The sequence below is a fragment of the Alosa alosa genome, chromosome 17 (genome assembly GCF_017589495.1).
Source record: "Alosa alosa isolate M-15738 ecotype Scorff River chromosome 17, AALO_Geno_1.1, whole genome shotgun sequence".
Taxonomy (NCBI): Eukaryota; Metazoa; Chordata; class Actinopteri; order Clupeiformes; family Clupeidae; genus Alosa; species Alosa alosa.
The window spans coordinates 17719938-17732385 of NC_063205.1; the positions used below are offsets into that span (position 1 = coordinate 17719938).

Here is a 12448-nt window from a genome sequence, read left to right on the forward strand (position 1 = left end):
ATTAAAATGCCACAGCCCATACTGATTTTTCTTTTAGAATATAGATATTAAGATAATAAATCATTATGCAAATACTTTTACTTGTAATACTTAAAGTACATTTAAAAGCAGGTACTTTTTACTTTTACTTAAGTAGGGTTGTCATTGTGGTACTTTTACTTTTACTAAAGTAAATATTTCTCTGTGTATTTGTAGGCTACTTTTACTTAAGTACTGAGTTTCAGTACTTCCTCCACCACTGGTGTTGATGAAATGGTGGCACAAGCCTATCTGTTGTACTGACTCCTTCACATTTTCATGACCTAGCCTAATTATATAGATATTGTAGTACTTTTTTATATCAGTCCTTGAAAACTGAAAAAAATGTCAATGTCAAAAAATCATTTTCGAGAATGATACTGGACATAGATTAAATATGGCTGTTTTTCCTTTTGTCTCCCTCACATTTTCATCTGTTCTTACGACTAGTAAACAAAACCATATGATTTACTTAATGTTATACAAGAACAGAATAATTGAACAGAATTGAGTTCAGACTTGAGTTTGGTATTTTGGGTCCAGCCCTCCTCAACAGTCCCAGTTTGTCATGTGGCCCCTTGGGGAAATTAGTTAGTTGCCCACCCCTGTATTTAATCTATTCCTTACACTGACTCTGTAGACAGTGGACAGTGTTTGAGAGCAACTTTTCTCTGCCTACGAGACACATGCCATAATAAATCTACAAATAGTCAACCTAACAACTATGTTGACCTGCCTGTGTATCCCATAGCCTACCTAGATTGTTTGTGGAAATGGACAGTAGTTAGTGGAAATTTGTGGAATGTGTTTATGGATTTAGAATGAGATGTTACTGAAATTCCCTTTGACTCCTGTCAAAGTCATACTGGTGCATTTTTGAATGTTTTCAGCAGATTTCACTTCTCCAGCTGTTTTTCTTTTCTTTTAAAACTTTGCTGATCACTGTCGGTCCATTGGGGACAATGAATATTGAAGCTAGTTTATATCCACATCTAAAATGGGAAATGCCTCTAAGTCATACTGTTTGGTGCATTTTTTAATGTTTTCAGCAGCTTTCACTTCTCCTTCAGCAGCTTTCACTTCTTCTTTGCTGATCACTACCTAGATAGCAAGAGGCTGGACCACTGTCGGTTGGGGGCATGTTTGACATGAATATTGAAGGTAGTTTATATCCACATCTAAAATGAGAATGCATTCAGGGCAGACAAGGTAGTGCGCCATCTGCTGCTCTTGTAAGCATACAACCAAAAAGTATAGAAGCTACTCTGTGATACAAGTCTGTTTTTAAGTTAAAAATCATGAATAGCACAATTCTGTTTTCCCAAAAAGAAAGCACTGACTGATGACCTCATTAAAAAGTTTAAGTTTCAAATAAGATATTTACTAGTTTGTAGGAAATATTCACATAATGCCCAGGCATACACTGAACAAAAACAAAAGGTCAAGTTGATTCCACAAACTGAAATAAGACGATTCAATTCCAGTTGTCATCAACTATGTGTAATAAGCAATATCTCTATATGATTACATCACATCTAGTACATTATGTTGGCGTAGCCATATCCTCTATACTGGTGAATAAGAGAAAGAAATAGCATGGAAAGTAGGGTATTGCAACAAAATGCCATATAGGTCTAGCTTTGCAAACCATACTCTTGACTAGATTCTGCTACACATACCGAAGAGAATTGAGCGTTAAGTACATAGCGGAGTCAGGGTAATATAAGACTACTGTACATGATAAACCTATATGACTTGCTAGCTCAAGTGGGTGGAGCAAAATAAAAAAAAATCAACAATCTGATACCAACATAACACCCCCCATTCCAACAAACTTAAACTACTATAATGTGAGACTGACACCTGTCTTGAACCATGCAAGTATCCTAACCAACTCTGAGGGGTAAAACCCGAGATTGCTACATGTTGCCTTTATCATTTTATTCAGTATATAGTCACAAGGGGACATTTATGCCATACCCATCACTACATGACAACAGTCTCATACAACATTAAGCATAAAGTGTTCTCAGGAACCAAGATCAAAGACACTTGACAATTTGTTTTCCCCTCAACTTTATTATATGAAAATGTACAGGGCAAGTTTAACGGTAGGATTTCTGGTAGCGGGCACGGGCACCAGGTCCACCGAACTTCTTGGACTCGCAGCGACGAGGGTCAGCCACCAACAGAGTCCTGTCGTACTGGATCAGGATGTCTTTGATCTCTTTCTTGGAGGCCTCATCGACATCTGCAAGAGGAGCATGTTTAACAACTACTGAACCACTGATGTGAACAGACACCACTTACAAAGTGTGAGGTTTTAGCTTTTTACCCAGTTGTTTTGTAAAAATTTGAGAACTCACATTTCTGGTAGTATGCCACCAGGGATTTGGAGATAGCCTGACGGATAGCTGCAAGTGATGAAGACAGAGACTTAATATGGAGGAATTAAATCCAGTTAACCAGAAATGTCATCAACACCATCAAAGACAGAATCATTCCAGAGGGACACATTTCCATTTTCAAAATTCCCAAAAAGAATGCAGCGTGTACATATAGGCATCTTGCTATCCATCCACCTACCGTAGACCTGAGCGACGTGTCCACCACCCTTCACGCGCACTCTGATGTCCACTCCAGCAAAGCGCTCCTTGCCCAGCAGCAGAACAGGCTCCAGCAGCTATGGACACAATACAAGGCAACATTAGGTCAGAACTACACTTCCTCCACATATGGGGAGGAAATGTTCTATGGACTTTTTTTCTGTAATCTTGCAACAGTCAACCATATGTCAAAATTATATCTCCGATGTGCAGCGGCCTTCCTGCAGACTTTTAAGTAAACTGGATTCTTATGGCAAGTCCCCCATTTGACAACCAGCAAGGAACCAGTCTATATACATGGTAAACATTTCATTGACTCATTAAGACATTCATGTGTACATGCATATTGATTGCCTTGCTGGTAACAGACACTAGTCAACACTACAGTGGAACATAAGACACAGAAATTGGCTACTCAAACCAGTGAAGTCTACAATCCCAGTAAGTTTTGAAATTGGCCACTGATACACATTTCAACCTCATCTGATTTAAATCCTCAATTCACCAATACCGTCAAACCATCTGAAACCCTCAATTTGTGGATCAGCGCAATAATGAAGCTCTAGTTTTTGATGAGGAAGGCAACAAATGATTACCACATCTGATTACTAATGTCACCATACAATGAACTACTCCTAAAGCAATCTTCAGCTCTGATGTGGACAACAGGCAACACCCAAGACATCACCAGCACTTACCTTGTACTGAAGAGTCGCTGGCTCAATCATCTCAAGAGGTCTGCCATTCACCTTGATGAGGCCATTTCCCCTCTTGCAGTGGGCAACAGCTGTGGCTGTTTTCTGTTGAAAAACAAAACCAACTCGAATGAATCCTTGTGTCTCTTAAGGTTAGCTGGCAAGTACTTACACTATGACGTTAGACCCTTCGACACTTATACAGACAAGCCTAACGAACTTAAGATAGGTTACTAGCAAGCTAAGAAAATAACTGTTACGGTTACACTCTTAACTTACACACAAAAGAGTTATACGAAAACTTAACGTTAAAACAAGTATCAGTAGTTTAAAGGTTAACAAAGTTAACTATACCTTGACACATTCATGTAACGTTAACGAGTTATATTGGCAGTTAGCTCACTAGCTTAGCTCCTAATACACCACGCAAGGCTGGTCGAAAATACCAATGGGATGAGAGGCTTCACTAGGCCACACTCGGGGAAACACTCGCCGAACTTGACACCCTCTCATATCTAAATCAATTCTGATACTCCTAAATGTTTTCATTTAACTCTACACTTTGATTTAATAACCGTGGCACTACATATGCGCTGGCATTTTGTAAAATTGGCATGGTAAGCAGGTAACGTTAGCATGTTGTACACCAATTCAGCTAAATTAGCCGACTAGCTTAACGCCACACGTGGATGATTCTAATATTTTGTACTCACTTTGCGTCCAAAGACCTGGACCGATTGAAGTGGACCTTTCGCTGGCATATTTCTAGAAGAAATAAAACACAAATAATTGCTTAAACCGTATTTATATGACTAAAGTTTTCTGATATTCACAAGAGCTCAGGCGGACACATACCGTCTTCAGCTGAGGTGCCGTACGGAGAGGCCGAAAGGGTTTCAAACGCCGAAAATCAGGGGCATGGTAACGACAGAGAGGAGCATTTTACGGTAATATCTTGAACAAGTTTACGACTGTGGGAGTGGTTACATTCTTGCGTATAGGCTTTACACATAATAGGCCTGAATTAGTTTGTACAATAATAGTCATGTTTTTTCATGTGTTTAAATTCTAACATTAGATTGAAGGAAACCAAGGAAGAAAGGTGAAGACATTTAACTGTATGCCAGATTTGTAGCCTATTTATCTCCTGATTATTAACAGGCCTATTTTACAGTCTTTTATCATACAGCAGAGTGTTTTGTCTGCTAGCATACCATAGTATCCTACATGGCCAGTCCCTAAAGGTCGCCTGATGTTCTGCCTGGCTGTCCCATCTTTAAAACTTTATTTGTCTATGCACTGCGGATAGGACGCCCCCTTCAGGTGAGATTCTGGAAAATTAGCTCTGCTCTGGTGAGTCATCTTAATCCTTTGGAGTATGGGAGTTTCAAAATGACAATCAAAATTAAGAAAAGTCAGCGACTTGCATGTTTTTTTTGTAGGCTACCTTCAACATGTTTACACCAGACAAATTGTATAGGTCTAGTGATATGTTGAAAATGACAAATTTTACTATTTCATGGAAATATGTTCATTTTTATTTGATGCCAGCAACATGTTTCAACATGTTTCACTCACGAATAGTAATGTGATTGTGTTTTACCTCAAACTTTTATGTTAAAAGTGCAGTATATGATGTGTTTTCTTTGTAGGGAAGTAATGTGTGCTGTTTTTACCTGATTCATGATCATGAGAATGGCACAGACACATCAATTAGTTAATAATTTGAGAGTAGGCTATAATTCTTTCTTCAATCCCTGATTTTAAAAACTATTCCACTTGAACCCACTTTTATGTGTGTTTGTTAATTCTTCAGGAGGCAAGTGCTTGAGGAAAATGTATAGTCACTTTCTGGTAACAGGCCTATGAAAATAGTTGGGACATGGTATCATCTTCAAATCTCACAAACCTGTATGTTGCAATAAGGACATAACAGCATATCAAATGTTGAAAATATGCTCCTGTTGAATTTGATGCTAGCAACAAATCTAAAAAAAGTTGGGACAGGGGAAACAAAAGGCTGGAAAAGTTGTGTAAAAAAAAAAAACACGAGGAGGAACATTTCACAACCATAACAGGCACTGATTGGGTATAAAAAGAGCATCCCAAAAGAGGCAGAAGATGTGGAGGTATTCATCACTCTGTGAAAACCTAGGGCATTAACCTAGCCCTGTACGCCTGTATCTCAGCTCTTTCTGGCTTCTGCAATGCGGGCCAGTCAGCGATGAGAGGGGATGACGTTAGTTTCAAAGTCGAAAGTGGCAGTGGTAATGTCATTCAAAAAGTGAGTGAGAATGGTGATATCAGATTAGGCAAATAATGCAACAATACAAGTATAATGCTCCTCAAAAATTGCGAAAAATTTGGGGATTTCATCATCTATACATAATCATTAAAATATTCAGAGAATACACAGATAACTCTCAGTTCAAACTTTTCTTCTGATGTTTATTGATGTTTGTTAAAAGATTGAATCTTGTTAAGTTATTTTCTTTACTCATGCAGGTGCGCCTTCATTAGGTTACATTCAAACACTTTCCCTTATGTTGGGGTTATTTATGGAATGGGCAGCTTGCACATATGAAAAGGTACAATTTAAGATGAATGATATAGGTTATGAGCCACTTATACCAGACAACATCTTTTCCAGGGAAAACCTTGAATATTTCAGGAAAACAGTGGCAATATGCATTTACATATTTCCACATTGTAGCTCCATAGAGTCTAAGGGCTTAAATCAAAGATCCTTGCTCCGCTTTAACCCTCTCTGGCTTAAATAGCCTGCATGCTCTCCAGACCTGTCACAATGGGTGCATCACAGATGATTAAGAAGACCCCAAAGCCAGACTATTAAGCAGTTTCTGTTTTGGGTAAGATAGGACAGCATTTAATTATCAAAACTCCAGTCACTGGTCTCCTCAGTTCCCAAAATATTAGACTGTTGTTATAAAAAAAGATGCTAGTAACATGTAATCAGTGTTGGGAGTAATGCGTTACAAAAGTAATGTATTACTATATTGCTGTTTGCGGTAACGCGGTAATGTAAGGCATTACAAAAAAAATTGGGTAATATTTTACTCGGTACAAACTTCAGTAACGCGCGTTACAATGCATTTTAACCAAAAATTAAGCAGTGTTTTGTTTTGATAGATATTCGCAAACACCACAGCGAGAACAACAGAGGAGAAAAAATCTGCGCAAAATAGTACAACGTTATCTCCTGATACTGGTTGAAGATGACTGCGGCTGCATCGGACTCTATTTAAGGGATGGACATAAGCCTACGCTCAGAGACAAGGATATGAAGAACATAATAGTTAGTGCACTTTGTGCGAAACCGAAAGATCATCATTTGATGTCATTTCATGAAACGTCTATGGTGCCAAGCTAATCTTTTTGATTCTTGATTAAACACAAACTTCTAGTGCATGTCAGCTTTGAGCTGTGAACTTGAATTCACAATTGAACTTAAAGAGAATAAAGGGATAGAAATCAGAGGACAGAGGGGGCACCCACATGTAACCAATGAATAGTAGCTTTAGTTTGATACTTTTTGGGTTCTCTCAATCTCCACCACGTAGTGCTAGAATGAAATGGGTGGGTCTTCAATAATTCGTTTTCCAAGCATTTACATGAAGCACATGATATGCCGAGTTGACAAAAAAATAATCCATTCAGATAGCTAGGTGGATACCAGGCTCATAATTCACTTTTATTTGCAAAACGAAATGTGAAGCAACATGTTATTGCATACTTTCCAAAGCAATGAAGGCTGCTTAAAACAACTTAACATTGTGCATATTATTGTTAATATTGTGCTATCAATGTAACTCAACAAACAAGGCTTGTAAACAAGAGCTGGCAAAAAGGCATTAAGAGAACGTAAAGATCAATGCTCTTAAAGTGACAGTGCACCATTTATAAGAAAACGGCATGAATGTTTAAAAACACACAGTAATGGTCTGTAAATAATAGGCCTTTTATTTTACTTTAGGTGTTTGAGTTCATTTCATTTAAATGCCACTCACTCAAAACCACTCACTTAGGGCACCAAAATGGTCAGTAGGCCACCATCTTGACATGTCTTTATTAAAGGAACCATATGTAAGAAATGTATTTTAATTAATCATAAATGGCCCTGATATGTCACTAGACATTAAGAAATCATGTTATTTCAAATACTTATATCACTGACAACAGTAGTCTGGCCAGGAGATTGTCATTTAAAAATTGAAGTTGCAGCCCTCAACTGATGTTGATGTTGTGTTTTGTCATGTCATGTTGTGTTTTGGCCTGATGCGCCACCCTCCACCTATCTACTAATCACAAAGTCAGCAGTGTTTCGCATCCGTGTTGCCAGCTCTGCCAGTCAGAGGGGAAGGGAAGGGGATACATCGCTCTACAGTAGTTTGAAAGTGATTGCAGTACCAGTTTTGGCCACAATCATACAGTTTCTTTAAGCTTTGATTTACAATAGGCTCTCTATTGATTTTAATGAGCAGGCCTAGGCCTTAGAGTTACAGTATTTATATCACAATTTACCAGACTTTGACCTTTTGTCGGTTTTTAACAAAATTCTGACTATGATTGAGCGTAATAAACTGCATTTAGAATGGCAAATCCATATTTCCAGATATTTTGGTGAAAGTAACTTAAAAGTAATGCAATAGTAGTGTAATGCCTTACAATTCAGAGACAGTAATATTATAATGTAACAAATTACTTTGAAATGACAGTAATAAGTAATGCATAATACATTTCGATTTTGAAGTAACTTGCCCAACACTGCATGTAATGACTAGGCATTGAGTTGTGACAAACATGGTTACACATCTGACAGTGACACTAAAGGTTAAATACTCTTGTTGTATAATTTATGTTGATGCATCACACCATCAAGTAGATGACTATCCAAAACACCCTAATGCTGTGAACAACATCAATAATATATATTGTGTTTTACTACATTTATAAAGCACTTCCCAATGCACCTCCAATATGTGCCCACCTGGGTGATGCACGGTAGTCATTATGCACCAGAAGCCTTGCCACACACCTGTGGAGGGAGTCAATGAGCCAATTACACTGGGTGATGATAAGGGGACCAGATTGAGTGAGCCAGATTGGGAATTTAGCCAGGAGTCCAGGGAACTCTCCAATCTTTAATGACCACAATGAGTCAGGACTTTGTTTTAACGTTGCATTGGAAGGACCGCATCTCCTGCAGTTCAGTGTCTCTTTAAATTTACAGAGGGATTGGGATTGATTTTTGAACAGACAGAAGAGTGCCATTTGGCCAACCACTAACACCATTTCCAGCAGCAACTCAGTTTCGAATTCTGTAAGTGCACTACACTAAGTTAGTATTTGTTTGCACAACTTGCATTTCCTACACCAGATTAGTCTGTAATTTTAAGGGCAATCGGGTTGCATGCATTTTAAAAGTTAACTAACAGGTTAAGTAGGTTAACAAACTAACTTTACAGTGTTTAGCACAAACTTAAGTATAGTTTACTTGTTTACTTTTCCACTTCAAAATTAAGTAACACTTATTTTAGACATTTCAACAAAAGACAATAACTGAATTCTGCTTACTAGAACATTTTAAGTAAGGAAAGCTATGTTTTACAGTGTGACCTTGCAATTTTGTTCAAACACCGCAACTTTTCTGCAAATCTGACCGATCGTCGTAGTTTCCCTGTGAAATTTCACCTACCACAAAAGCCCCTTGTGGAGAATATTGAGCCAGATGCCACACTCACTTCTGCAGACACCAGAGACTGCCCTATATGTTCCTTCCTCTGCAGTTTTGATGACAATAAATAGAAGGCTAATATTTATGATCTGCTATACTTGCATTACTTGCTAACCTAACTAAGTAAGTTCATGTAGGCCTACTTGGTTTACTGACATTTGAGTAGGCTATGCAACCCATTGGCCAATTTTTACATCTGGAGATGTCCTTGTTAGCTCATGTTTGCTTCTAGGCCTAGTGCTTACCAAAATCATTGAAATTAATAATATTGCAAGACACTTATCTCTTTCATTCAAGTAATTTTTTCAACATTTATTTTAACTAATGGCATAGAAAACATCCCAAATTGCATCCACATATCCTAATGCACTATGCAAAAAGTTATTTCCACTTATAGCCGAAAAACAGTGAGATGCAAGCCTTCCGTCCTGTTGAGGAGAGTTCCTCACAATTACCCTCAGAAATTTTCCCTAGAGCCTTATAAATAGGGCTCTGATTTTCCCCATATATAAAGAACACTGAAACTATAGATTGCGTTTGAGTAGAATTCTAGAAGGAAAATAATTCACTTCTCAACAGGTAAAAGTGACAGGCACTACAATTAGACTTACACACTACAAATAAAAAATACAATGTTATGACATTGAAGAGAAGTCTAGCCTAATAGTTTAAAAATCAATATGAAATATTGAAATAGTTGGCTGTTAGTAATTATGCAGGTCTCAGAATATGAATTACTAAAAAGATATGAACTTAATATGAATTACAAAATATATGAATGTATTGAAACATATGACATGATGCCATCTTTTTAGGGGGTGGCTTTCATTTTTGGACAGTTCTACAAAAGGTTTTACTGTTTTGTAAATTACCCCTGCCAAAGCATTTCTTAATTTAGCTACAAAGAAGTCCTTACTATTTACCTTTACTTACCCTTTTTAATAAGCATATCAGTGTGATTTTGGTCTTAGTTGCCCTCAACTAAAATAAATAAATAAATAAAACCCAATAAATTCAACTATTCAAACTATTCTTGCAATTTTCACTTCCTCCCGCAATGTCTTAGCAACAAACGCCTAAAAACACTGCATCTTCCATCGCAATTTTTTAGAAAAGTTGTGGCAAAATCTGGCATTTTAGGTCGCAACAATCTTAAAAAAGTCTCGCAAGGGGAGGGACTGTCTTATGCATTGCACATATACATAATTTCCATTATTATGACACTGTTTATGGTTTGACTATTACAGAATTATGAGTGTTGCTAAAGTACTGCATATCTCTGTAGTGAATTTTGTACATACCCTTGGAGCAAACATATTGAGAACCAACATAAGGCAACACACACACACACACACACATACAGTCCTAATGCTTTGTGTTGACTTAACAAATGAAGGGACACAGCTGTGCTGCAATGACGGCGTTCATATATCTGGGCAGTCTCTGGCTTCGGCCATATTTGGAAATCCTCCACCGCCATCCCTCCAATAAAGGCCTTCAAGGGGCTATTGAAGTGTCATTTATGACTGATCTCTCCGGGTCCGTGTCCATTTAGAGTAGCTCATCCCCTGCTTTAATTGTCCCATTAAGGAGAAAAGGGGCCAAGGGAACTAGCATGAGTGCCAAGCGCTTGGACGCTGTGTTCAACGTCGAGGAAGGAGAGTTCCTCTCCGTCGTGTGACGTATGATTATAAACATATCAGCTTCAGCCCTGTCATTGCAGTGTCTGAGTGCAAAGCCAGGGGGTTTCATGCAGGCTGGTTTGTCTTGGGTTGCCACCACTGTCTGTTTTCAAAGTGTCAGTGCAAATGGAATAGTCCAGGGGCTTTGTGTGGGAATTCAGGTCAGTGTTTCCCCATGGAATGCAATGGAGGCAAAGTGATACAAGACACAGAGCCAGATTAGGCTGTCTGAAAAGAGCGACTGTGTGCTACAGCATCAGATGTAGGGTTTGCATCTGACCTCTAGAGGGAGCCAAATACTTCTTTACTTGTGAGTGACTTCTAGTGCCGTTTCTATGGCTGGACTAATCACTGGTATTGGAAGTGTTTAGCATCTCAGTCAGCAGGCAGAACAGTGATGACTCATAAACAGTTCAGCGTCCACTTGTGATAAACTGGTGACGTCGCTGTGATGAACGTGGGCAGTGTGTGTGTGTGCGCCGCGCCATGCTGGCGATTAAGCAGCAGTAGCCACTCATGCCAGTTTTTGATGAAACGCAGAGTGACACTCAAAGTGTGTGGGTCCCTGAAACAGGTCATCTGATTCACCTTCCCTTGGAAGTGTTATTGTGATTAAGCAGTTGACATTTGACGAGATTGGACATGGAACAACATGTGATGCAAACATGCTAAAATGATTCAGTTTTTCATGCAATATTGTCTGTGCGTCAGATCAGACGTAATCAGAGTTATTAACAAACACACAGGCTTAAATTACTTTGCAGCGCCCACATTTCCATGAGTAGTATATTGACCCCCCTTTGGATATGCAGTGTTATGGTGTGTCAGCCACCACAACAACATAGGAGTATTGAGAATTATGTGAATTCTGGATGTGATGTTTTGGGTCAATCAAAGATGGTGTGCATAGAACAATAGCAACAATTTATTAATTCCTGTTAAAAGCATGCATACAGTGCATTCACTGTACTGAAATTGACACATCTGTTGAATGGAAAAGAAAGGAATGGAAGCCACGCACCTACAAAGAGTGGGAATTGCAGACGGGAACGAGACCGACCCTGAAGTGGCATCCAGGCCGTGAGGCCGATCCATGCAGCATGTTATATTTTGACTGCGGGGTCGGAGGTCACCCCAGTGTGGGCAGAGGGGCCAGCTGGAGGCCGTAGGGGGCCAGTGATGGGAACAGGCCAGATGTTCACATGGGAGACAGGAAATGAGGAACCGCTCGGACAACAGGCTTCCAGTCCCGCGGCGACGAGAGGAGACCGACTATGAATTTACACCGCAAGCAAGACATAAGCAAGAATGATTGAAAAAATGTACACTGCGTCCTTTACTAACATGACACACACGCTTCACATACGCTCTAAAAATAGAAGTGATTTGTAAGAATATGCTGTCCTCTATGTTTAACGACCGTAATGCGTGTGTAAACCTTGCCACATTCTAATAGAAAGGAATTATATCACTATCAACAGACAAACTTCAGATGAAAAACGCTTCAAGAACGCCTCTGGTGACATTCCCAGTGAGGGCGAGAGGTACAGGAGAGACACTGTGCTGCTGCATCTCCCCACGTTCAGACACTCCTATCTTAGCCCCTGAGGTGGTTGCCACAGCAATCATCCTTTCACTTCACACACATTGAAGCCACACATTGACTTGTATAGTGATGGATGTGGATTTATT

The 12448-nt window shown here is 39.0% G+C and overlaps 1 protein-coding gene across 1 annotated transcript; it reads right to left on the bottom strand.

Annotated features, from left to right (window-relative positions):
- Window positions 1–2077: 2077 nt before the first annotated feature.
- rps16 (ribosomal protein S16) lies at window positions 2078–4248 on the bottom strand. Its single transcript, XM_048268056.1, has 6 exons — window positions 4175–4248; window positions 4033–4084; window positions 3323–3424; window positions 2605–2701; window positions 2385–2432; window positions 2078–2269 (listed from the first exon to the last, which is right to left on the bottom strand). Exons 2-6 carry the CDS (start codon window positions 4078–4080, stop codon window positions 2124–2126), a joined length of 441 nt encoding a protein of 146 aa, XP_048124013.1. The 5' UTR covers window positions 4081–4084; window positions 4175–4248; the 3' UTR covers window positions 2078–2123.
- Window positions 4249–12448: the final 8200 nt, after the last annotated feature.

What these genes read in the sequence shown, in the direction of transcription:
- rps16 (XM_048268056.1), bottom strand. Translation starts at nt 4,080, where the DNA reads ATGCCAGCGAAAGGTCCACTTCAATCGGTCCAGGTCTTTGGACGCAAA. An exon ending in CAGCGACTCTTCAGTACAAG is followed by an intron (nt 2,702 to 3,322) that starts GTAAGTGCTGGT and finishes TTGTGTCCATAG; the next exon opens with CTGCTGGAGCCTGTTCTGCT. An exon ending in GGTGGCATACTACCAGAAAT is followed by an intron (nt 2,270 to 2,384) that starts GTGAGTTCTCAA and finishes CTCCTCTTGCAG; the next exon opens with ATGTCGATGAGGCCTCCAAG.